Here is a 27,589-nt window from a genome sequence, read left to right as displayed (position 1 = left end):
GCATTACTATAGCCTGGCAAGAAATTATATATATTGAACATACACTATGCATTTGGCTTGGGGTATTATGATCTTGTTTACGTAACATTATTTGTATTGTTCCGTTTAATATGTCGTAAAGAGTCATAGAGACATACGGCATGAAATGGGACCTTCGGCTCATCTTATCCATGATAACCAAGATGCCCCATCTATGCTAGTCCCATTTGCCTGTGTTGGACCAATATTCCTCTAAATCTTTCCTATTCATGTACCTGCCCAAATGTCTTTTAAATGTTGTGTTATACCTGCCTCATCTATGTCATCTGGTAGCTCATTCCATATACCCACCTATGAGTGTAAATCTTCCCACTTGTAGATCACCGTGCTGCTCCCTCTGGTGGGCAAGATATATCCTGGGGTATCCTTGTGATGGGCTTCAACAAAAATGCTTTGCTTCGTCATTGCTATAACTAGTTGCTCGCCAAATTTTAGACCTTCAACTCCATAGCTGCTCTAGTGGGATTTGAACTTGGATCTCTGGATTGATAGTTTAGGTTTTTAGGCTTCTGGTATGATAATTTAACCACAATGCCACTGCTGCACTGTGATTTTCTCTGCATCGTCAACATGATTAACTTGTAAGCCATATTGCAGTGGAATAAGAATATATTACAAAAGATTATTTTTTGACTGTTAATGATATTAATTATTCAGGAGAATTTAGGAAAGTTTTAACTTAAACACAGAAAAAGCTGGAATTGTAACTGCAGTAAAGAAAGTTACTTTTGCTTTTGATTTTTGATGAAAGGTTATCAAACTACCTTGCAATACTCAAACTGCCGTGCTGAACATTTTTAGCACCTTTTGTTTTTATTTCCAATTTCTAGTTTCAATAGTATTTTACTTTTGTATTAGAGAATACTTGAAATATGACATTTACTAATTCATTCAATCATTTTTTTCCTTCTTGGCTACAGAAGACAATGACGACGATGACTATGATGCAGACAATGAAGATGTTGACTCAAAGCTCATGCCACCCCCACCACCACCACCTCCATTAAGCAAAGAAGAGGGAGGTTCTCAGGAATCAAGTGGTGAGTACAGGTGAATGGCCCCGTAGAGAGAGAGAGAGAGAGCTAAGTAAGGAAGGAAAAATTGCTGAATACTATTTTCATAAGTCATAGGAGAAGACGTAGGCCATTCGACCCATCATGTATACTCGAGTCTATTCTATTCTGTGATGGCCCATATGTCCACTTAAATTTTTTTGATAATATGGAACTATTATGTTTTGTTATGGGTCCAGTAATTGTAGTCTAGTAACCCTGTAATCAATCTGAAGAAAGGTCCGATCCAAACCGTCACCTATCCATGTTGTTCAGAGATGCTGCCTGACCCGCTGAGATACTCCAGCATTTTGTGTGTTTTTTTTTATTGTAGAAGACCTTCCATATAGTGATGTAACAAGCTTCATGATTGTTGACAACACCTTCCAATTTATAGCAACTCCTGACAATTATATATTATCCTGACAATAACTCCTGACAGGTCTATATGCAGGATAATAATTTCGAGTTTTTTTTACTTTAAAGGAAGAACCTTTCTTAAACTTAGAACTAGCGTATAATAACATTGTAATAGAAAATTCCCAGGTGCATGAGAGTAGAGCAGTGTGAGCCATCTGCTATCTCTGCTGTGCAAAATCTGATTTGCTAATTTTCATCTTTATTTTTCTAGCAAATGGGGTAAATTCAGCATTACCCAATTCCGGCACCGTTGGAGGATCTCGTGCTTCCGACAGTCTATTCCCTAGCCCGGTAGCTGATGAGAATGATGGGATAATTTTACCTTCCATAATTGCTCCTTCATCCTCGTCGGACAAGGTTGAATTTAGCAGTTCCTCTGATTCAGAGTCTGAGACAGATCGACAGGTTTCACGAATAAGGACGAGTGAATCTCAGAAGGAGGATAAACTCACATTGCCACTCGCGGGTATCATGCAGCATGATTCAACCAAGCTGCTGCCCAACGTCACAGAACTCTTTCCAGAATTTCGGCCAGGACAGGTGAAAGATTATACATTCGGATATTGTGTAGTGAATTACATAATGACATGTAAATATTGTGTAGTGAATTACATAGTGACGTGTCTGTTAAAAAACACAGCTATGGTCTTGGATCATTGGACGGGCAAATGATTGGGTTTCAGAATATTATGAGAGGAATGCTTTGGTCCGAACTCCTTGCTGGTATACATGTTTCCATATATGCATATCTATATGAAACTTTAATAAAGCTGATATGACAATCAGGGAATCCAGAAAGTTGTAGTTCTATTACCTTCTAAGGAAAGTATCCCCTGGCATCCAATGTAGTTAAGCCAATACATCTAATGTAGTTAAGCCAACACATTTTAGTGAAGATCAGTTTTGAAAGTTCCAATAATTTATGACCATATTCTAATTTATAACCGAGAATATCGTTAATGAACACAAGAAAACAGGAACGGGCAAAGGCCGCCAGATCCCTTGAGCCTTCTTGGCTGATCAGGATGATCATGACTGTTCAATGCTGGTCTTGATTCCTTTTCTGTGCCATAAACTAATTTTCTTGCTTTTTTAAATATTTATATTTTTCCATCTTAAATATAACATGATTCCAGAGATTTACTGAGAAAGAAATTTATCAGAAAATCCCTAAGGGAAAAAAATTCTACCACCTCGGTTTTAAATGACTGGCCCCTTATTTTGTAGTGATGTTTCCTTATTCATGACTCTCCTGATCATGAAAACATCTCAACATTTACTGTTGTATATTTGAATAAGGTCAGCCATCATTCATAAATTCCAAGGAATGCAGACCTCAACTGTCTAATCTTTCTTGATAGGAAAATCCTCCAATTCCAGGAACTAGCTCCATAGATTGTGCCTCTTACTATGGAATCCCTCTTTCTAATTGGAATAAATTCCTCCTGAGTGTTGTAAACCAGTTATTTGCATATCTGCAACTGTTCATCTGACAGTGACTCTTAACTTATTTTCACAGTCCACTTCAGACAACTCTACCTTCATATCATTCGAATTTTCCTCATTTAAATTAAAGGCACTTGTTGTGGTCCTGTGATATGTATCCTCAAATTGCATCTAAAATTCTGACAAATTGTGGTCACTAACTTTGAGCGGATCTTATAACCACAAGATCTCTTGTAAATCCTTCCTCATTACTCATGAGGAATTCATGCCCATTAATACCTTACAATAAACATGGGGCATCATTGGGTACCTAGAGTTACACTATTATATATTTAATTATACAATTTAGGATCTCACTCATGATGAATGCTGATTGCTCTCATTGTGTAGGTATGTTACAAAACCTACCTGAATCGTCATTGGGAATCTGCCCACAGCCATGTCCGCGATTTTGGCGCTGTTTGGAGGGGGCGGGTTTAAAACGCGATTTTTACTAGGCTGTACTAATCGCAGATGTTCAGCCTAGTAAATCATTAACGAAAAATCGCTGCAAGACCCGGTCGCAAAAGGCATTATTAGTTTTATAGGCCTCGATAATATAGTTATAATAGTTTTAAAATTACTGTCTCATTCCGCAACCTCTCGCAGCCCCAGGGTTTTATAGAGCAAACAATTAAAGGTATGTACCTTATTTTTACATTAAATGGGGCATATATATAACCCTGTATATCAAGTTATCTATAGAGAGTAGTTCATTTCGGGCTTTTTATATCCCGCAGTATTTTTCTCGGCATTTGAGGGCACTAATCCAGCGCGATGTCAACGTTCTAAACCAGCGCGTTCACATGAACCCACTAGAAAGCCGATTTAAATGGGCATTTATTTACAGCAATTGAACACTAAATTCCTTCCATTTGGCCTATAAATTAATGTAAATTAGATATAAAAATCATGTTATATTGTGAATTATTTGTGAATAATCTTTGGACACTTAGGCTATTTAAAAATGTTAATCTTTCCTTAAGAAATGGGCTTTTGACTATCCAAGATCACAGCTTTTTTGTAATGTCCATTGAAAATCAATAGGGAACAAGATGCTAATTTCCGAGTATGAAAATGGCCATAACTATTTTAATACTTGAGATATGAAAGTGAATTTGGTGTCAAATTAAACTTATTGTTATGCTTTATCTGATGGGATAAATTGCAGACTTGATTTTTAAAATCTCAAAATTTTGTAACATTGCTACATTGTGACAATACCCAAAATTACCAATATAAATATACATACATAATTAAATTCCAATTGTGTCACAACTGTTAGTGGCTTAGACTAACAGTTCATATTTGCTATTAAACTGGAAAATATGCAAAAACATTTACAAGGATGTTACGAGCCTGGAAGCTTTGAATTATAAGGAGAAGCTGAATAGAGTTAGGTTTTCACGTAGAGGGCAATGCACATATGGAATCGACTGCCAAAGAAATGGGGAGAGGAGGATACAATTATGACATTTGAAAAATGTTTGGGCAGGTACATGGAGAGGAAAGTCTTAGATTGATATAGGCCAGGTGCAGGTAAGTAGATCAGCTTGGTTTGGCGTCATGATTGGCATGGACGCATTGGGCCTAAGAGCCTTCTTCCATGCTGTATAGTTCTGTCACTTTGTGTCCATTCATTCCCCCTTCATTTGCAAATGCTATACCAAGAAACTAGTGATGGATGATAAAGATCAACTATGTGAGTTTCTACAACTATCAGATCTCTGTTGGTGTATGGGAACATTGTGTTTCTCTCATGGATTATGGAGAGACATTTTAGTAGATAAATTAACTCCCATTGTGGACAGGTTTTCAGATGATTTTTTTGTTGCGCGTTGGGGTGTTTGTTGCAATATTAAGCAAGATTAATTTTGCAGGTGTTGCGTTTTTTGCGCCTGTTTGGACCTGGAAAGAATATTCCATCAGTTTGGCGAAGTGCTAGGAGGAAAAGAAAAAAGAAACATCGTGAACGTCTGCCGGAGGCTCCGGCGCAGGAGGGAGAAGGAGAAGAGACAGCCAGGGACCAAAAATCTGGCTGGGAGTATCATTATGCAGCGCCTCCACCGCCTGAACAGTGCCTTTCTGATGATGAAGTGTGTAATATGCAAAATAAGTAGATGTTGTAATTGGGGAAACTGTATTTTGAAAAATCTAAGACATGATTCTGCTACACTTGTACAATATACATAATTATCAATTGCAAATCTGAAATAGATACAAGTCTACCTTTTAGTGGAACCACATACACAGCACTGTGATAATTAGTGTAAAATACATCTTCAGAATACCATCCGTTCCATCCCTCCTGACTATACCTCTGAGGTGCATTCCTCAACAATGACCAGCTCTGATAATAGCAGAAGATATTACACATTTATATATTTCTCAGCCTGAAGGTATGTAAAACTATATTGCAGCACAAACAATGAATGATGTTGATATAAATTGCCAACCTACCATGCTGTAGCAGTGTTCTCTGAGCCATTGATATTGGTTGGATAAGACAGCAAGTCGTATTTCTATGCTTTTCTCTTTGGAGAGAGGCAAAAGAGTGAATGTTACAGGAATGCAAGGTGCTTGAAGGAACATGTGCTGATAAATATTTATTTAATTAAACATTGATAATACTTTAGACTTCTTACCTTTAATGCCATTTAATAATTCTGAGCCGCCAAGACTGCCATTTCTGATTATAACTTTCAGATTACCATGATGGCCCCTGTGGAGTCCAAATTCTCACAATCCGCTGGTGACACTGATAATATAATGGACATGAGACCAAAAGTTGCAGAATGGCGCTATGGACCTGCACAGCTTTGGTATGATATGCTGGGGGTGCCTGAGGATGGCGAAGGATTTGATTATGGCTTCAAATTGAAGCAAATAACAGAGCAAGAAAATGTACTGGAGGATAAATTAACCTGCCTGGTGGAGGTACAGGTGAGTAAAACAAGTGTAAATGTTTCCTAACCAGGCAAGAGCTGTATTCCAAAATATAGTTTAAATCCAGGTTTAAACAAGTACAAAATAATTTTACATTAAGGGTGCTGCAGAGACCAACTGAGCACTGTTTGTTGCCATGAACAAACTAGCATTTTATCCGAGTTATTATTAAAGATAGAATATAACAGGATCTTCATATTATATTTGAATCTGGATATTGGAGAATGACAAGATATACATTTTTCATTAGTTGCGCTGTCTTGCTCCTGCAGTTTGTTGAATAACTTGTGCACAAATATAAATATTTTTCTTGTTCATTTCAAAAATTCTGTGAATTGAAGTGAGTTCTGTCCATTATCTAATGTCAAATATGTTTATTATTAAATCTTGTGTGATAACTAATAAATTAGTATGTTTTTTTAAACAATGTTAGATAATCATGTGAGTCATAGGTTTTGAATCTGAAATAGCTTGCTGCTTAATTGTACTATCCTTCAAAAGCTTTGGTTCAACAGTTTTCAGCACATTTGCCATCAAAAGCTATTTTGACTGACCGTACATTGATGATTCAATAAACTTGTACTCATCCGTCCACAATAGACGTACTAGCAATCTTTGCATTTTTTATTATGAATTTTACCTTTTCCTTATTTTTACGTTACATTCAACCTCAACCCCATAAATCATTTAAGTATAAATCATATGGTCCTTTTGTGTCTCCGCAATCAGACGAGCTTCCTTCCCCACATTCTCAACACTTCCTGTTATTGAGTTTGTTTACATCCCTCTCATTCATATCTCTATTGTAGATGTATTGCAGGTGCACACTTAGCTCTTAGATCAAGCCCTACTCACAGATATTAAAGCAAAAACACTTGGACTGACATCCCTGGACAGCAGTGAATCAATGTGTACATTGATAGAGAGCAACTTTCAGTTGAGATATTAAACCAAGATTTATTTGTAATCTCAGAAGAACATAGGGCAGGGGAGACAAGGATAGACACAAAGTGCTGTAGTAACTCAGCGGGTCAGGCATCATCTCTGGAGAAAAGGTCTGAAAAGGGGTTCTGACCCAATATGTCACATATTCCTTCCTATCTTTGGTATAAACCAGCATCTGCATTTCCTACAGTTCCTTCCTACACAGGGAGTTCTCCTTGTCTTGGCCAATATTTATTTGTCAATCAATATCGTCACATGCTCGGACAATTAGCATATTGCAAATTGGCTGTCATATTTCCTGCATTACTACAGTCATCCACTTCTGGCATGAAAGGTTTTATTTATTTCTCATCCTGCTATCTTTGCCATTGGACATGATCACAAATATTAAATTATATATAATTTTAGCTATATTTTTGGATTATTTTCTTTCAATCATCTCGGTTTTGATGGAGAGAAGCACTTGAAAACCATAGATTCATGCTCATTTCTAGGCTATAAACTCATGGCAATACAGAGAGGGGGTGCAGCAGTATAAGATGATCTTTTCAATTATCTGATACTTCAAGGTTATGTTTTCGAGAGAAGAGCAGGGGATTTCTTCAGTAAATATAGTCTGCTCAGTTGTCAAATAAACTGAAGATAGACACAAAAAGCTGCAATAACTCAGCGTTTTCTCAAGGTCTCGAGCCAAAAGATCACCTATTCCTTTTCTCCAGAGATGCTGTCTAGCCCGCTGAGTTACTCCAGCTTTTTGAGTCTATCTTTGGTTTAAACCAGCATTTGCAGTGCCTTCCTACACATGCCACAAAAACTGATTAACTAATCACTTATCTTTATAGGATTTGTAGAGAACAAAAATACACATTGCAATTTAAACATTTATTGGGTTTAAAATGCCTTTGAATTAAATTAATTATTTGTTCATTGTTACCGTGTTTCATTATGGCACCTCCTTTTCCAAAAAAGTACTTCAGTTGATATTTCTGCAGTTGATGTCTTTGATTGTAAATATGTGCATGTGTGATCATAGGAGCCTCCTGAAGATATGGCAAAATCAACAGATGAGAAGGAGTTTGAGAATGAATTGGAGGCTCTTCTAGATGAGCACTTTCTCATGGTCACTCAGCTGCCTTGGGAAGAGGACATTATTTGGAATGGAGAGGATGTTAAACATAAGACGACAAAATCCCAGCGAGCCAGTCTAGCAGGCTGGTTGCCATCCAGTATGACTCGAAATGCCACAGCGTACAATGCACAACAAGGTATGAGATTTCCTCAGTCCCGAAAATTTTAAGGCAACTTATCAGTGAACGTTGAATAATAAAATGCAATGGATTTATTTTTTGTTTCAAATTAAATAATTTTATATTAAATTAATTTAAATAAGGCAGCAACTCTATTGGTGCACCACTGTAATATTAGTTAATATTTTTATATATTCACAATTTCTAATTTTAGAAACGATGTACTTTCCAACATCATGATGTGCAATGTTATTTTTTCCCTGTTAAGGGCTCAGTCGTGGTGGTACTTGGTTGTCGAATCCTGTACCTTCCACTCCAGTTCAGAAAACGACAATGCCAGGTCCTCCAATCCCAGCCAAAGGAAAGGACAAGCATGCACCAGAGCAGCACGGTACACCATCTCAGCAAATAATACATGTGTTTTAGTAGTGAGTGAAAAGAACATTGACTGGGAATCTGTATGGTACAGAGTGAAGCCAACAGAGCAGGGAAAGAGAATGTGTTGTTCTGGGAGTAAGTGTGTGTGTATATCACTGGATGCAGATTATTTACAACAGTCTTTTACTTGACTGAGGCTGAGGAGAAGAGTTGCACTTCGGAGGAATCGAGAAAATAACATATATATTAACGCTTGTTTAAGAAAGAACTGCAGAAGGTGGAAAAATCGAAGGTAGACAAAAATGCTGGAGAAACTCAGCGGGTGAGGCAGCATCTATGGAGTGAAGGAATAGGTGACGTTTCGGTTCGAGGCCCTTTTTCATACTTAAAGCTTGAAATGTGGTGAAGCGATGCATAATACAACTAGGGATTAAAATGGTCACAAATTTTAGAAACTGTATCGTACCATTTGTGCCAACTCCACCCCAGCCACTCCCTACGTTTGAACCACACTTTTTTTAAACCCTAATGTGAAGCTGTCTCCATAGATTCAACATCACTGAGAATACCTAATACCCAATTCAACCTTCATAACATCACATGTCTTTTCCCTATCTCCCGAGATGGGCTACTGAATTCATACTTAGTGAATTAACTATTTTGATGCTTTCCTAGACTAATTTGCACTCTTTATAAGTTAGACACAAAATGCTGGAGTAAATCAGCGGGACTGGCAGCATCTCTGGAGAGAAGAAATGCATGACATTTCAGGTCGAGGCTCTTTTTCACACCGAAACGTCACCCATTCCTTCTCTCCAGAGATTCTGCTGTCCTGCTGACTTACTCCATTTTGTGTCTATCTTCAGTGTAAACTTGCAATGTTTCTTCCTACACTCTTTATGTTGATGTTTAATATTTTATGTTGCATTAGAAGGAGTGGTTAAATCCACAAAATCAGTAATTAATATTTGTTTTGCTGTCTCTTTCTTTAAATAGTTTCCCAGGAAGATGAAAAGACATGGTATTCCATCTTTCCAATTGACAACGAGGAACTGGTGTATGGAAGATGGGAAGATAACGTCATCTGGGATGACCAGGCCATGGATAAATTTTTGGAACCACCAGTGTTGACTCTTGACCCAAATGATGAAAACATTATTCTTGGTATGGTCTAAGAAAATCATTTTACAGGAAAACAGTGCAGGATAGAAATTGACATATCAAGTTATCAAAAAATTGACATGTTGGGAGGCCATGTAGGAAGTAGAACCAGGAAAGGGATTTTTCATTACTCAAGCTTCTTTGGGGATCTTGGGTTCAGGCTGACATTTATGCTGAGTCTTCAAATGCTCAAATGCTCTTAGTATCCATGTCTATTGGTTCCCAGCCCTGAATAATAGCTCTCTTAAAGTTGAAAATTCAAAGATTTATACCAGTTTGTTTACTAAAACTTCACTTTCTCTGAGTCTGAAATGTCTGATCCCTTGTCCTGACACTATGAGGCAAGCCGTCCAATTGCAAGTACTTCCCTGACAGTTTGTGCATACAATGTGGACAGCATGGAAATGTGGGACATCTGTAAATTTGTGGATTTTTGTCATGAAGATATAGTGGAGATGTGGGTAGTGGTGTTGAGTGAACAAACTAGTGATAGATTGGCAGACAGTTTCAAGTGAAGGCCTTGGGTAGAGAGGATAAGTGGGTCAATGTTTTGGGGATGATGGAGGACCATTAACTGGATGGGAAGGTTAGGCTGATGATCAGTAGTGCTTTGGTGTGCGATTGGGCAGCAAGAGACTTTGGACAAGTAAATCACTACTGAAAAGATTAACTAATACACTATTTCCCCCCTGATAATAGATGACAAGACCCTGGGCATGTTTTATTTAACAATGTAAAATAAATATAAATTGACATTAAAATATATAAAGTATAATGGGCACCTATTAAATATGAGAGTGGGTGCATAATGAAAAGTTAGGTAATCGCTATTCTATCATATTGAAGTGTGTGGTATTGGAGATGTTTGCTTTAAGATGAGATATGTAGTCGTGGATCCATCGTTCCATTCTGATGTACATTATACAATTCAAAGAGTATTGTTGCAGTTCGTCTGGTTAATATTTGTCAATCAGCGAGCACACCAAAATAATTTACTGTAATTTTCCCTATCTCCCGAGATGTGCTACTGAATTCATACTTAGTGAATTAACTATTTTGATGCTTTCCTAGACTAATTTTGTTTGTGACCTTATTGTGAAATCAACTAGTTGCCTTGTATACTTAAATTACCACAGTAACATTGTAAACATATATTTAATTGCTTTGGAAGTGCCTTTGTTCTTTAAGTAAGTTTATAGTCTTGGAGGTTAATGTAAGAATAAAGGCAGTCATTTGTTGATGATGACGATAAGAACGCCTTTCTGATTTCTGAAATTTTAGAATCAGCAGTCGATAATGTGATGTTTTCTGTTTCATTATATGATGTTTTGCTGCATTGTCCACTTAACAATATTGCAGTCAGTTACTAAGTGTGCATTCATGTCTCCACTGCATTATTCCAGAAATTCCTGATGAGAAAGAAGAGATGACCTCTAACTCTCCTTCCAAGGAGAATAAGAAAGAATCATCAGCTCGGAAGAGTAGGATTCTGTTAGGAAAAACTGGGGTCATCAAAGATGAGCCACAACAGGTTAGTTGGAGAGGGATAAATAAAGCCTTCTATTCAGATGACCCATGATATAATAAATTCCTCATTTCAGTTGTTAATAGTTTTCAGAACCTTCTACTATGTAACACAATCTGTTTGCAATGTAAGGCTGAGAGACTGCAGCAGAATTCCAGGATTGGTCAAGGCCTTTTGCCTGATAGAAGGTAGCTATTCATAAATTGCTTACAGAGAAGGCTAGATCTATCAGTGTTTGAACCATTTGATAAACACCATTCACTGCCACCCATAGACAATAGGTGCAGGAGTAGGCCATTTGGCCCTTTGAGCCAGCCATTCAATGTGATCATGGCTGATCATCCCCAATCAGTACCCCATTCCTGCCTTCTCCCTATATCCCCTGATCGTTTAGATATCTTTTAGAGCCCTATCTAGCTCTCTCTTGAAAGTATCCAGAGAACCGGCCTCCACCGCCCTCTGAGGCAGAGAATTCCACAGACTCGCAACTCTCTGTGAGAAAAAGTGTTTCCTCGTCTCCATTCTAAATGGCTTACCCCTTATTCTTAAACTGTGGCTCGTGGTTCTGGACTCCACCAACATCGGGAACATGTTTCCTGCCTCTAGCGTGTCCAAACCCTTAACAATCTTATATGTTTCAATAAGATATCCTCTCATTCTTCTAAACTCCAGAGTGTAGCTTCACACCATTTCAAATATTTCTTCATCTGACCTCCATTTTGCATGTCTCATGGTGAGCTGTTATCTGTATACATTCCAAACATATGAACTTAATTAAAACGTAACCAATAGCTTAATCCCACCACTAGTTGCACCTTACCATCCCCACCCTTTTCTGTTTTCTGAAGAGACCATTACTCCATATTTACATGCTTCACTCATCCATTCTCTCCCAAACTGTACTCCCCCGAGGTACTTTCGCTTGTAACTGCAGGAGATGTAATACCTGTCCCTACACCTCCGCTCTCACCTCCATTCAGAGATCGCAACAGCCCTTCCAGGTGAGACTGCGATTCACATGCGGCTCTTCTAACCTCATCTACTGGATTCAGTGCTCCTCGTGTGGCCTCCTTTAAATCGGGAAGTCCAAGCATAGACAAGGCGGACCTGTGTGGGTGAACACTTGAACTCATTCCAACAAGGTCTGTTGGATTTTCCAATTGCTAACCACTTTAACTCCCCTTCCCATACCGACCTTTCTGTTCTTAGTCTCCTCCACCGTCAGAGTGAGGCCTCACTCTGACGGTGGAGGAGACTCAGAACAGGAACTGAAAACTGGAGAATAAGCACCTCATATTCCAGTTGGGTAACTTACAACCCAATGGTGTGAACAATTTTAGGTATCACCCTCCCCCCTTTTCCCATTTTTTTTCCTGTGTCCCCCTGCCCGCCCCCCCCCCCCCCCCAGCTTTTTACCAGGATCTTGACCTCCTTTCGCCCCTCCCCCATCTCCTCTCTGGCTTTACTTTTCACTCACCTGTCACTCCAGTTCTCTCTTTATCTGACATCCTTTTATCTCCTTGACATCTTTTTTCTCAGCAAGAGGCAGTTCAGAAGAAACTCACCAGGTCAGGCAGCATGGGTCAGGGTGTGGAGAACATGGATAGATTACTTTTAGTGTCAGGCCCCTTCTTCAGACTTCTTCAGTCTGCCTGACCCGCTGAGCATGTGCGTTCTATGCAAGATTCCAACATTTGGAGCTCCACATATCTCCTAATTGCTTTAGATTCTGAATGAAGTTGATGAGGGGGCCTCAGTTAAATTCAACCGTAAGATTTTGGATCCCCATTGAATATTTATGGGGGGGGGGGGGGGGGGTGAAATCCACATTTCTACAAACATAGCAGGAAGGGCATCATAGTTGGCGAGAAGACTGCATATTTTATGGAGTGAGAGAACTATACACCCATCTCAAGTTGGACATATTAAGAAATCTACCCACCCCTTGCCTGAAATGAAGTGCAATGTTAAGATCTATTGTCAGGACTGTTGATGTGGTATTATATACACTTGTGAATAACATTCACATTCACATTCACATATCTGAGTGCTCAGCTACACATGCAGATTGTCTGTACAAGGTTGTTCTTGTTTGTTCCTTTTGCTTATACTGTATATACACTGTCAACAAACACCATTCACGTCTTTGCTCTTCGTTCTAAATTATAAACTACTAAACCATGTGAACCATTGCAATGACACACAAGAATGTATTTTCCTCATTCTCCCCAATGTCTTTGGTAGAACATGTCACAACCAGAAGTCAAGGACCCATGGAACCTATCCAATGATGAGTTTTACTACCCCAAACAGCAAGGTCTGCGAGGGACATTTGGAGGGAACATCATTCAGGTGAGTGGAACTGTGTATTTGTATTCTTTTCAACTCTGGCTTCATTTTAGTCATGCTCCAGTCACAAACTCGTAAATGTGCAATAGAGATGGGGAAGTGAATGTAATTTAATGACTTTATAGTTAAGGTAGCCAAACAGTAATTAGGAAAGGAGATCCTGCCTACCTTGTAACTGGAAGTATTTGTAATGACTAGTCACCTAGTTGAGATTAGAAACCAAACATAAATTCAACCCTTGACTTCCCATGTGCAAGTAACTTTTGTCAGTGGAATCATCAGGAGATCAAGTTAGAATTGAAATTTAAAAAAGCCTTAAACATACAAGGTTTGTTCTGACAAAATATAATGAACTTATCTTTTCTCTTCCTCGTAGATATTGAGCTGTGCATTTGCAATATTTTCAGATTTTATTTCAAATTTCTAGCATCTGCGGGTTTTCTAAAATTAGCTGAGGTTAAATGCTTCCTCATCAAAGTTTTCTGCTCAAATAGAAGTCTCATTGAACTAAAAATGACTGGAGATTTCAGTTGGCCCATGATAAATTGAGCAGTAAATGATACACTTTTAGATACTTTAGATTCTTCTTCCAAAACAAGTTTGCCACATCATTTATGCCAGGGCACCAGCACAGATATATTATACTTGGTCCTAGTTATCCAAGAGGGAGAGGGGCACAAACTTTCTGTGGTTCATAAAAAGTAGGAATACCACTGAGGCCCTCTCCTATGTAACAGCATTAACATGAATAGATGTCTCCTGTTCCTAGCTCCAGAAGCTTAAAATATAATTTGGTGGTGATGGAGGAAAGATGTCTTGCTGAGATTCTCCATTATTTCCATGGCAACCCGCACCAAAATAATCTTTCTTAATTGCAGTCATCTCAAAACCTACAGGCCCAATTTATTACCATTGGCTAATTGCCACTGTTCTTTTACTTTTGGAGCCACACTGATGTTTTGTTTAAAGTTCGGAAGACTGTCAGAATCTTCAGATGTTGCAACTCTCATTCAGAGCAGAGCCCTGTTCTGACCACATAATTAGATTATGAGAAAGTCCTGTTTCCCAGGAAGTCACAAGGAGTAGTCCCCCTAAGACTCAGACACTAATGAAGAGAGCTCTGGGGCATTTTTTACCCACTCTCCCAACATTTGAGTATGCACATCTGCAGAGAGCAAATCAAGGACTGGGTGTTTAAGCTTTTGCTAATAAAGGGCCAGAAGACCAAACAACAAGGAAAACTTTGTAGTTACCATGTCTATATATGAAGAAAGCATGAAAAAAGCTTTTGTTGACATGTAGCTGATTTAGGATTAAAGTTTGGGTTTGGGTGATGCTTGGGGTATTGAACAGGACACAAGATTAGAGTTAGAATATTAGCTTGGCAAAGGAAGAAAATTCAGTCCATGGCCAGGATAAGTGATTATGGTAGAGACTGAAAATATTGACTTGGACTTTTAAAATGTTACTGGGCAAAATTCTGGCATGCTCAACAAGTTACAGACTTGGCCTGACAGCACAGACGTAACTGGGATGTTGAGGGTATGCTTGATGTTGTCAAAAGAAAGCAATGCTCAAGGTATAATTGCACAAGAGTAGTTGTGCCCAACTAGGCAGTAAAGTCAAGGCAATTCAGGAGGGTGACTGTTGAATGTTGAGGAAGTTATGATAGTTAAAGTTGCAGAGCAATATAAATACATTTTAAGTAAAATACATTATTATTTATGTACTTGGTCAGAACAATCATGGTACTGAAAACAAAATTTGATTGTAATTTTGGGCATGGTTTTGGAAATCAGTGAATTGTTAAAGAGCATCACAGTTGAAGGGTGGGAGAATGGTTTGTCAAAATGAGTGAAAGAAAGCAGAGTTCAAGCAGAGTTTTGCAAAGGGATGGGGGACAGTGCCAAAGGTAAGACGGCTATAAATGTTAACAAGCATAGGGCTTTAACAACATTACTGGGAAGGAGAACAATGAAATAAGAAGTGGATCTCAAGTGAGTGATAAATTTGGGGAGGAAGAGATGGGTGAAATAAACAGAAATAGAATTGAGATTCCTTGAGGGGGAAGAGTCAGGATTCGGCAATGCAGGAGGTTATAATATAAGGCCTCATTATTGAGGATGTCTGCAGTTTCATGTGAGAGTGAGGTATTTGAAAACATAATTAGTCTTGCAGAAAATAAGTTGGACTTTGAAAATAATTAGAGTATAGTTATTTTACTGAGTATCAATGTAATATTGATATTCAATAATAGAACTATGCTCCATTTCTTTTATATTAAGCTTTCAGCCTGTCAATTTGAATAGAACACATATTCTGTCAAGTGTATGGTATAGTGGGACAGAAGCATTTTTAAAACCAAGTTGAAGACGCAAGCTAACAATAATAGAGGTATTTCACCAAATGGAGAGTCAGAGAAGAGAACATCAAAGTTTGGGAGTAGTTTTTTTTGTTGTTCTATGAAAAGTGATGTTAGCCAGGAAAGAAAGAAGATGAGAGGGAAGCGATGAGTTTATTGATGAACAAGATCTATCATCGATACATTGAATGGGTGGTGAGATCAGTGGAGCACAGGAGAATGAGAAAAAAGCTGAAAGAGGAGAGATATGTAGTGATGGTAACCACTGGATAGTTATGCCTCTGTCCCACTTAGAAAACCTGAACGGAAACCTCTGGAGACTTTGCGCCCCACTCAAGGTTTCCGTGCGGTTCCCGGAGGTTTGTGTCAGTCTCCCTAATGGTCGAAAGTGGTTTCCGCTTCTTCTATGTTCCAGCGATTATTTCAAAAAATTCAAAACTGGCCGCAACTGAAAATAGGTTGCAGGTAGTGGAAGGTAAGACCTGCAACCTCCGGCAACCACCTTCAACGAGCATCGCAACTGGCTTCGACTAAAAAATTACCGATTTTAAAAACGGAAACCTATTTTTAGTTGCGGCCGGAAACCACTTTCGACCATTAGGGAGACTGATAAAAATCTCCGGGAACCGCACGGAAACCTTGGGTGGGGCGCAAAGTCTCCAGAGGTTTCCGTTCAGGTTTCCTAAGTGGGTCGGGCATTAGGATCAATGATGGGAGTTTGGTCAGATACCAACAAAAAAGGGAAATGGTGGAACTCACTTTGGTGTAAAACTAAAGGCGCCACTGTTTGGATTAGGAAATGTGAGAGCACTTAGTGGTGTAGAGAATCCTCAAACAGAGCCCGCGTTTCTGTTTCTTGCTTTGCAATGAGCTAATGACAAATTACATTTGAAAAATCAAAACTGGAATAATGTTTTGTACGGGTAGAATATAGAATAATACAGAAAAATAGGATTAGAGTAGATAGTTTTGGTTGATGGGCTGATTGGTCTCCTCTTCTGGTGTAATTTCTATTTCTATTTTCCTAAGATGAACATTTTGTAGAAGATCAGCTTAAGGAGAATCTTCAAATGAGTTCACCATTCGTCCCAAAGGAAGAAAGTGGGATTATTGTTTATCCAACAGACGAGATTTCTGGGTAATAGTGGGACATTGTGGAGAAGTAAATCAGTTGAAGAGAGGGAGAAAACTGATAAGGCACTGGGACAGGTCAGTTTACACCCAACAAGAATAACACCTTGCATTTATGTAGCGCCTTTACCATAGAAAATTATCCCAAGATGTTTCAAAGATTTTATATAAAATGAAATGACTATGAGCCAATAAAGAGATATTTAGAGTGAAGATATGAGAGAGGGGTTTTAACGAGGAAAGGGAATAGATGGGAAGGTGAAAATTTTGCCTAAAATTCCAAAATATAGTGTGTCCAACAAAATATGGGACTGAGTAGAAATAATACATTTAAGGTGTTTGGGGAGGTTATAGGGCTGAAAAATGATAAAGAAACATCAAGGAGTAAACGCATGGAAATATCCTCAGATGAAAGGTTGAGAGCAGTGATTATTAAGAAGGTGGACCTGCTTGCCGACTGTGCACATGTGGAAGCTGACCCAATGTCTGAGGATAATGTTGCCAAGGGGAAGTCTGCAGTTGAGGAAGAATTTTTACTTGAATTCCAGTGGTAATAAGGCAGTGACCAGAGAACATCTGATTGGAGTGATTCAAACAAATAAGTTACAGAAAAGATGTGTATAGGCTGTGGAATTCAAGACATTTCAAGGACTGAAGGGGAAAGACTGTTATAGGTGAGGACTTAATTTGTAAGATAATATGGCCATGGAGGGAAAGTGGCAAAGGCAGTTTTGGTGACAAAGAACATATTAAGGATAAAACTGGTGGGTGTAATAGATGAAGATAGTTGAGAAGGATCCAGGTAATTAAGGAGAATACTTCTGTGGGATGTATGTTCTCTAGGACCATCCTTGAGCAATCTTAGAAGAAAATTTTACTGGTATTGTTTAATGCAGTCAATTGGATTTTTGAATTGATGATATGCATATCCTAATAGAAACATAGAAAATAGGTGCAGGAGTAGGTCATTCAGCCCTTCGAGCCAGCACCGCCATTCAATGTGATCATCCAAAATCAGTTCCCCGATCCTGCTTTTTCCGCATATCCCTTGATTCCTTTAGCCCTCAGAGATAAATCTAATTATCTCTTGAAAACATCCAGTGAATTGGCCTCCACTGCCTTCTGTGGCAGAGAATTCCACAGATTCACAACTCTCTGTGTGAAAAAGTTCTTTCTTATCTCAGTCTTAAGTGGCCTACCCCTTATTCTTAAACTGTGACCCCCTGGTTCTGGACTCCCCCCAACATCAGGACCATTTTCCTGCCTCTAGCTTGTCCAATCCTTTAAGAATTGTATATGTTTCTATAAGATACCCTCTCATCCTTCTAAGTGAATACAAGCCCAGTCGACCCATTCTTTCATCATAAGATCAAGGGAAACAAAATTGATTCTTGGGAGCGAAAAATTGGAAGGCATGACTGCATTTGGTGTAGCATGGCACTGGGTAGGAATGGTTTGGAGAAAGGAGGGAAAAGCGGGAAATAAGTTTTTGGTATGCGTCAAATGTATCAATGATCGGGAAAATAAGCGGTTGTGCAGATTGACATAGTGCAAAGGTTCTGGGGAAGATAGAGAGCCAAAAACTAAGCAATTGACAATGCGAATTGAAAAGAGTTCTTCCAGTGACAATGTAGGATGTCTGAAAATGAGGTAAGTATCTAAGGAGTGGAATGTTTTTAGTGTGGTGTTAAACTTTGTATATTTAAAGTATATTTATATTTTTCTTATTTCCAAGTGAGATTATTATCATTGAATTACTTTATGGTAAGTGATATGAAATATTGGAACGTGTTTCTATTATATAGATTAAATATTGATTTCTGTTGCAGCACTCTATTCCTGCTGTGGAGCTCCGGCAGCCATTTTTCCCAACTCATATGGGCCCAATGAAACTCAGACAATATCATCGGCCGACACTCAAAAAGTATTCCTTTGGTGCTTTGTCGCAGCCTGGGCCACATTCTGTGTATCCACTTCTGAAACATATCAAGAAGAAAGCCAAGGTAAAGATTCTCGTCAGCCACATACAGTGTTTACTTTCATGTTACTGACGGTATTTTCTCTATTATGATTTGGATGTGCATTGATTGTAATAATTGGCAGACATTCTTTGTTCTGTGGTTCCATTATTTTGTGTTCTTGCCTTTCATCTTCCCATACATTTCTATTTTGGCTCTTCCTTTTCATTGAATATTCACACTCCTTTCCTGTCACAATCTACAATCCAGGTACTTTGTAGATAAGCATATTTTTAGGAATGGGTGACGTTTCGGGTCGAGACCCTTCTTCAGACTGAAGAAGGGTCTCGACCCGAAATGTCGCCCATTCCTTCTCTCCAGAGATGCTGCCTGTCCCGCTGAGTTACTCCAGCATTTTGTGTCTAACTTGGATTTAAACCAGCATCTGCAGTGCTTTCCCACACAACATATTTTTAGTTCAATTTAATTTAGAGATACAGCGCGGAAGCTAGCACTTCAACCCACCGAGTCCGCACCGCACAGTGATCCCCACACATTAACACTATCCTGTATACACGAGGAACAATTTATCATTATACCAAGCCAATTAACCTACAAACCTGTACATCTTTGGAGTGTGGAAGGAAATCGCAGATCCCGGAGAAAACCCACGCAGGTCACGGGGAGAACATACAAACTCCGTACAGACAAGCAGCCGTAGTCAGGATCTAACCCAAATTTCTGGCGCTGTAATGCAGCATCTCTACCGCTGTGCCACCGTGTCTTCATAAATGCCTACTCCCTTCCTAAATGTATGACGGCCTGTCTTTTACTCCAACCTACAGCGCTCCCCATAATGTTCCGGACAAAGACCCATCATTTATTTATTTGCCTCTGTACTCCACAATTTGAGATTTATAATAGAAAAAAATCACATGTGGTTAAAGTGTACATTGTCAGATTTTAATAAAGGCCATTTTTATAAATTTTGGTTTCACCATGTAGAAATCACAGCAATGTTTATACATAGTCCCTCCATATCAGGGCACCATAATGTTTGGGACATAGCAATGTCATGTAATTGAAAGTAGTCAAGTTTAGTATTTTGTTGCATATCCTTTGTATGCAATGATTGCCTGAAGTCTCCGATTCATGGACATCACCAGTTGCTGGGTGTCTTCACTGGTGATGCTCTGCCAGGCCTTTATTGCAACCATCTTTAGCTAATGCATGTTTTGGAGGTTAGTCCCCTTCAGTTTTCTCTTCAGCATATAAAAGGCATGCTCAATTGGGTTCAGATCGGGTGATTGACTTGGCCACTCAAGAATTTACCATTTTTTAGCTTTGAGCTAAAAAATAGTCTTTGGAGCCTACCAGGGAGAAGGCAATTCTGGATTTAATGTTGTCTAATGAACCAGGATTTGGTAAGGGAACACGAGGTAAACGAGCCATTAAGAGGTAGTGACCACAATATGATACGTTTTAATCTACAATTTGAGAGGGAGAAGGGAAAATCGGATGTGTCAATATTACAATTGAACAAAGAGGACTATGGAGCCATGAGGGAGGAGCTGGGCAAAGTTGACTGGAAAGATACCCGAGCAGGGATGACAGCGGAATAACAATGGCAGGTATTTCTGGGAATAATACAGAAGTTGCAGGAACCGTTCATTCCAAAGAGGAAGAAAGAGTCCGAGGGGTGTAAGGGGCGACCGTGGCTGACAAGGGAAGTCAATGACAGTATAAAAATATACATAAGCATAACATAGCAAAGATGAGTGGGAAGCCAGAGGATTGGGAAACTTTTAAAGAGCAACAATTTATTTGTCATTTAGATAACTAAAAAGACAATATGGGGAGAAAAGATGAGGTATGAAGGTAAGCTAGCCAGGAATATAAAAGAGGATAGTAAAAGCTTCTTTAGGTAAGTGAAGAGGAAAAAATTAGTTAAGACCAAAGTTGGACCCTTGAAGACTGAAACAGGTGAATTTACTATGGGGAACAAGGAAATGGCAGACAGGTTGAACAGGTACTTTGGATCCATCTTCACTAAGGAGGACACAAACAATCTCCCTGATGTACTAGTGGCCAAAGGATCTAGGGTGAAGGAGGAACTGAAGGAAATTCACATTAGGTAGGAAATGGTGTTGAATAGACTGATGGGACTGAAGATTAATAAATCCCCAGGGCCTGATGGGCTGCATCCCAGGGTACTTAAGGAAGTGACTCTAGAAATTGTGGACGCATTGGTGATCTTTTCCCAATGTTCTATAGATTCAGGAGCAGTTCAACTAGGAAAATTGACAACGGAGAGCCAATGGATGTAGTGTACCTGGACTTTCAGAAAGCATTTGATAAGGTGCAAATAGGAGATTAGTTGGCAAAATTAGAGCACATGGTATTGGGGGTAGGGAACTGACATGGATAGAAAATTGGTTGGCAGACAGGAAACAAAGAGTAGGGGTAAACGGGTTCCTTTCAGAATGGCAGGCAGTGATTAGTGGGGTACCGCAAGGCTCGGTGCTGGGACCACAGCTATTTACGATATACATTAATGATTTAGATGAAGGGATTAAAAGTAACATAAACAAATATCCAGATGACACAAAGCTGGGTGGCAGTGTGAACTATGAGGAGGATGCTATGAGGATGCTGGGTGACTTGGAATGGTGAGTGGGCAGATGTATGGCAGATGCAGTTTAATGTGAATAAATGTGAGGTTATCCACTTTTGTGGCAAAAACAGGAAGGCAGATTATTATCTGAATGGTGTCAAGTTGGGAAAAGGGGCAGTACAACGAGATCTGGGGGTTCTTGTTCATCAGTCACTGAAAGTAAGCATGCAGGTACAGCAGGCAGTGAATAAAGCGAATGGCATGTTGACCTTCATAACAAGAGGAGTTGAGTATAGGAGCAAAGAGGTTCTTCTGCAGTTGTGCAGGGCCCATGTGAGACCACAGCTGGAGTATTGTGTGCAGTTTTGGTCTCCAAATTTGAGGAAGGACATTCTTGTTATTGAGAAAGCGCAGCGTGGGTTCACAAGGTTAATTCCTGGGACGACAATACTGTCATATGTTGATAGAATGGAGTGGCTGGGCTTGTATTTTCTGGAATTTAGAACGATGAGAGGGGATCTTATTGAAACATATAAGAATATTAAGGGTTTGGACACACTAGAGGCAGGAAACATGTTCCCGATATTGGGGGAGTCCAGAACTAGGGGCCATAGTTTAAGAATAAGGGGTAAGCCGTTTTGAACGGAGATGAGGAAAAACTTTTTCACACAGAGGGTTGTGAATCTGTGGAATTCTCTGCCTCAGAAGGCAGTGGAGGCCAGTTCTAGGATGCTTTCAAGAGAGAGTTAGATAGAGGTCTTAAAGATAGCAGATTCAGGGGATATGGGGAGAAAGCAGGAACGGGGTTACTGAATGTGGATGATCAACCATGACCATCTAGAATGTCGGTGCTGGCTCGAAGGGCCAAATGGCCTACCCCTGCACCTATTGTCTATTGTCCTTTGGATAGGATGTCTAAACACTTCAGAATTCATTATGCTACTACCATCAGCAGTTGTATCATAGTGCAGATAAGTGAGCAGCCATACATGCCCAGGCCATAACACCCCCACCACCGTGTTTCACAGATGAGGTGGTATGCTTTGGATCTTGGGCAGTTCCTTCTCTCCTCCATACTTTGCTCTTGCCATCACTCTAATATGTTAAACTTCGTCTCATCTGCCCACAAGACCTTTCTTCAGAACTGCGGTTGCTCTTTTAAGTACTTCTTGGCAACCTGTAACCTGGCCATCCTATTTTTGCCACTAACCATTGGTTTGCATCTTGCAGCGTAGCTTCTGTATTTCTGTTCATGAAGTCTTCTGTGGACAGTGGTCATTGACAAATCCACACCTGACTCCTGAAGAGTGTTTCTGATCTGTCGGACAGGTGTTTGTTTTTTTTTTCTTTATTTGTAGAGAGAATTCTTCTGTCATCAGCTGTGGAGGTCTTCCTTGGCCTGCCAGTCCATTTGCGATTAGTAAGCTCACCAGTGCTCCCTTTCTTCTTAATGATGTTCCCAACAGTTGATTTTGGTAAGCCTAAGGTTTGGCTGATGTCTCAAAGTTTTATTCTTGTTTCTCACTCATAATGGCTTTGACTTTCATTGGCAAAACTTTGGCCCTCATGTTGAGAAACAGCAATAAAAGTTTCCAAAGGTGATGGAAAGACTGGAGGAAAGACTAGGTGCTGAGAGCTCTCTTGTACCAACATTAAGGAGGTAATTAAACACACCTGAGCAATTACAAACACCTGTGAAGCCATGTGTCCCAAACATTATTGAGGAAATATTGTACAATAAGACCGCTCAGAAAATAAAAGTAAGCTATGTCGTGGTTTTAATGTTGCAAGAGAAAGAACTTAAGGTTTTCAAAAACACATGGCCCTGTAGAAACAGAGCACAAAGACCTTCACACACACACACACACACAGGGCACAGATGGTTTATCAAAACATGAAAACGCTAATCCAAACGTGCATTGGCCAAACACATAATTCACTGTTACAGAGGGCCTCGTTTATTGCTCTGAAGCAGTTACAAAGTTGCAAGGAATTTATAATCTTGTATTGAAAAGAAGTTGTATCTTAAAAGCCAGAGCCCATTTGCTCTTTCTCGATGTCACATTCCTGTGTAGTGCTGTAACAACATGGCTCAGGGTTTATGACTGTTTATACTAAGTCAAAGACAACAAGGCTGGAAAGATAATGGATTATGTGATTCATTCTTTTGCTACATTTAATTATATTTATGTTGAGATAAGAAATAAGACGTGTGCAAGGGAGTTAGGGTCGCCTGAAGGGGAAAGGTGTTCAGGTGATGGTTATGTGACCTTTGTATAAGTTTGACCGTATGTTTATAGAAAATGGAAAAGGCGACTTTGCTCTGAGATGATAGTGATTGTGGTCTGCAGCTGTAACATTGCAATTGCTCTGTAATGCTATTAGTGAGGAACACAGTCGTAAAGAGGCCCAACAGATGAGATTGAAGCTCTTTTTTCCCCCCGAGAGATAAAAGGAGAGGGGGAGACTGTTTTAGAATGAAGCTAAATTTGAGCTTGGCAAGAAACACTTATCGTCAACAAGCTGGACAGTTATATGGCCCCAGTGTGCTTGGAGTTAGGAGGTGTGTGATTGGAATCAACTTACAAATCTTTGTAGACTTTGTAGAGATAAGGCAAACTTATATATTTAATGTTTGTAATACATAGGTAATTGTATTTTAACTATGTAATTTGTAGTGAAACCATTTGTGAAATGTATTGTGTTTTAATTAGGATTGTAAACATTAGACCTTGTTTAGATCTGTAGTTTTAAAAATAACTTTATTCCCGAGAATGGGAACATGTGTCTTGTTTGTATGAATTGTGTGATTGTTGTACTATATGTGTCTTATATTTTGAGGGGTGGTCACTGAGAATTGAGCCCACTTTTCTGTGGTTTCGCTTTGTGAAATGAAATGATTCTAAACAAAGAAGGTAAAAACCACGAGGCAAACAAGGGTTATAAAAAGAGGCCAGTGAGGGGTCTTGTGACTACAACTGTTGCAAATCACCGGAAGGACTCAGATGATTGGTAAATAGCTTGCCATCCCCTCTGTACCGCGACTGTCTAATACCTATATAATGCCTTGATTTTGTACCAGAGAGAGAGTTCTCCTGACTTGCCCCCGAGCCGTTGGCAGGTTCAGAGAATTATCGCAGCGTTGCAATAACAAAGTATTAAGCTGAGACGAGTGTTTGAGTCAAGTTTTCTTGAACTAGATTGACGTAAAATAATCCGATTCGTCATTATGATGCCTTGAAATGTGGGGACTATATATAAACACAGCTGTAATTTCTACATGGTAAAACCAAAATGTATAAAAATAGCCTTTAATAAAATCTGAAAATGTGCACTTTAACCACATGTGATTTTTTTTCTATTACAAATCTCAAATTGTGGAGCACAGAGGCAAATAAATAAATGATGGGTCTTTGGCCCAAACAATATGGAAGGCACTGTATGTTTCATGTCATTCCTTTAATAATACGTCCAGTTTCTCTAGAGCAAGAAAGATTGCTCTTATGTAACTGCAAAAAAAAACCTTGTTAAATTCAACGCTCCTCTGGGTGTAAACCACTTCAATGTTATCCCAGCTTCCTCCTCACTCCGATAATTCGGAATGGACCTCCTGTCCTCTTCTAAATTTGTCTACAAACTGACTTCACATTACAAATAAGACATTACCCATTATGTCAATCTTGGATATTTTATTGTTGACTAGACCGTTGGGTCTGCTCCCCCAATGGTGTGCGTTGGGGAGCTGATGAAACTGTTTGAAATGAGGCCCCTCCCCCTGACGTTACTGGAAGGTGGTGGTGGCAGCAGCTCGCGGGGGGACGTCACTCGCAGCGCAGACGCAGCATGCAGAGCTCGCAGAGCCATTGTGACGTAATCAGCCGAAGGTGCTCGGTTTTATTTTCAAAGAGATTTCAGATTTGTGAACATTTTCATAAATAACTCGGGAAATAAAACATGGATTTTTCAGATAAGACAATTTTGCACTCCACTGGGATAAAACTCTACAGGAATATGTAAAAATGTTCCCGTTCGCGCGTCGTTTTTTCGAATAGATGTGATCAGACATATACAAATAAAAACACACACACACACACACACACACACACACACACACACACACACACACACACACACACACCACACACACACACACACCCCCCCCCCCCCCCCCCCCCCCCCCCCCCCCCCCCCCCCCCCCATTAAGTATTATTACTTGGCCCTTTTTCAGTATCCTTTCCGTTACTGATGGGATGTTCATCCATATTCTATTCCTCTGCAAGCTTAAATTATTCCATTGATATTTTTCTGCACTGCTGTGCTATTGCTCAGTCACTGACCTTGCCTCAGCAAATGTTTACTGCGCATCCATTGACTATCTACATCAATGATATTGGATTTTCATCCTCATTTCTAAACATATAAATGATCTTATACTACTTATAACTTTTGAACTTTCTCCATCCTAATATCTTTGTGTATGTTCTCCTCAACTCCAGTTCCATTAACCATGCATTGTCCTTTTTTAGTGCGTTTATGTACAAACCATAAATAATAGAGGATGGCTAGTATTTGACAATATGCTGATAGTACCAACACTATCCGAAATACAAAGGAAATTCGGGTAAATAGATCAAATTGCAAGGATGAGCATAGCAATAGCAAGGAAGACAGAGCAATAATATTTTATGTTGATAAATGCAAGTTGGTGTACAAAATTTCAGTATCAGCTCATAAAGTTGTTTGCCTGGTCAAGGATAAACAGACCAAGGGATTTCTCAAAGTTGTTTACATTTTTGTTGTTAGGTTTCTTTATGGGGTAAAAAAAGTAAATCAAGTGAAAAGTTGAACTTTTGTAGGTCCACAAAATCACGACCCAACAACAGATGTTGGGAGAAACCTGGCCTTGTGTGAGAAAATTGAGCACAGGGAAGTGGGGAGAATACTGCTTTACTCAATGGGTTGTATGGCCTCATTTTATTTCATAAGGAAATATGAGTATCTGTGAAAATATTAGTATCTGCACTTCATTGGCACATTTGTTTGGTATTTCTTTCTATTCTGTTTGATAATATGCTCTGTGTTTTTTCAAAATTGACCAGGCTGATGTCCTCTTTCTGATTTACTTCTAGATGCGTGAGCAAGAACGTCAGGCCTCTGGCGGTGGAGAAATGTTCTTCATGAGAACTCCTCAAGATTTGACTGGTAAAGACGGTGACCTCATTCTTGCGGAGTATAGTGAAGAATACCCACCACTTATGATGCAAGTTGGAATGGCAACTAAAATCAAAAATTATTACAAACGAGTGAGTTGAAATTTATTACAGAATTATTTTACAGGAAAGGTACTATGCATATTAATGTTTACTTTATCCACTCTGAGTGTACAGATTAATGACTCAAACCGGAGAACAAGTAGAGAAACCTTTCATTGAAACTGACATTTAATTTCAGTTGACATTTAAAGTTTTGGTTTACATAAGTTTACATAAGTTTTGGTCTCCTAATCTGAGGAAATACATTCTTGCCATAGAGGAAGTACAGAGAAGGTTCACCAGACTGATTCCTGGGATGGCAGGACTTTCATATGAAGAAAGACTGGATAGACTCGGCTTGTACACGCTAGAATTTAGAAGATTGAGGGGGGATCTTATAGAAACTTACAAAATTCTTAAGGGGTTGGACAGGCTAGATGCAGGAAGATTATTCCCGATGTTGGGGAAGTCCAGAACTAGAGGTCACAGTTTAAGGATAAGAGGGAAGTCTTTTAGGACTGAGATGAGAAAATCATTTTTTACACAGAGTGGTGAATCTGTGGAATTCTCTGCCACAGAAGGTAGTTGAGGCCAGTTCATTGGCTATATTTAAGAGGGAGTTAGATGTGGCCCGTGGCTAAAGGGATCAGGAGGTATGGAGAGAAGGCAGGGATGGGATATTGAGTTGGATGATCAGCCATGATCATATCGAATGGCGGTGCAGG

General features: G+C 39.3%; 1 protein-coding gene across 2 annotated transcripts in view; it reads left to right on the top strand.

The window, feature by feature from the left end:
- Window positions 1-27,589, top strand: part of taf1 (TAF1 RNA polymerase II, TATA box binding protein (TBP)-associated factor) — a 75,858-nt gene that overhangs the window by 7,484 nt on the left and 40,785 nt on the right. For both annotated transcript variants that reach the window (XM_055643674.1, XM_055643673.1), the window contains exons 5-15: window positions 960-1,079; window positions 1,723-2,051; window positions 4,877-5,092; window positions 5,703-5,939; window positions 7,921-8,152; window positions 8,403-8,525; window positions 9,509-9,676; window positions 11,077-11,204; window positions 13,443-13,550; window positions 18,870-19,043; window positions 26,742-26,915. In XM_055643674.1, coding sequence (XP_055499649.1) covers window positions 960-1,079; window positions 1,723-2,051; window positions 4,877-5,092; window positions 5,703-5,939; window positions 7,921-8,152; window positions 8,403-8,525; window positions 9,509-9,676; window positions 11,077-11,204; window positions 13,443-13,550; window positions 18,870-19,043; window positions 26,742-26,915 — 2,009 coding nt within the window. The remainder of the gene's footprint in view (window positions 1-959; window positions 1,080-1,722; window positions 2,052-4,876; window positions 5,093-5,702; window positions 5,940-7,920; window positions 8,153-8,402; window positions 8,526-9,508; window positions 9,677-11,076; window positions 11,205-13,442; window positions 13,551-18,869; window positions 19,044-26,741; window positions 26,916-27,589) is intronic.

This window comes from Leucoraja erinacea, chromosome 12 (assembly GCF_028641065.1).
Source record: "Leucoraja erinacea ecotype New England chromosome 12, Leri_hhj_1, whole genome shotgun sequence".
NCBI classification, from domain to species: Eukaryota; Metazoa; Chordata; class Chondrichthyes; order Rajiformes; family Rajidae; genus Leucoraja; species Leucoraja erinaceus.
This window is presented reverse-complemented; position numbering and strand designations above follow the sequence as displayed.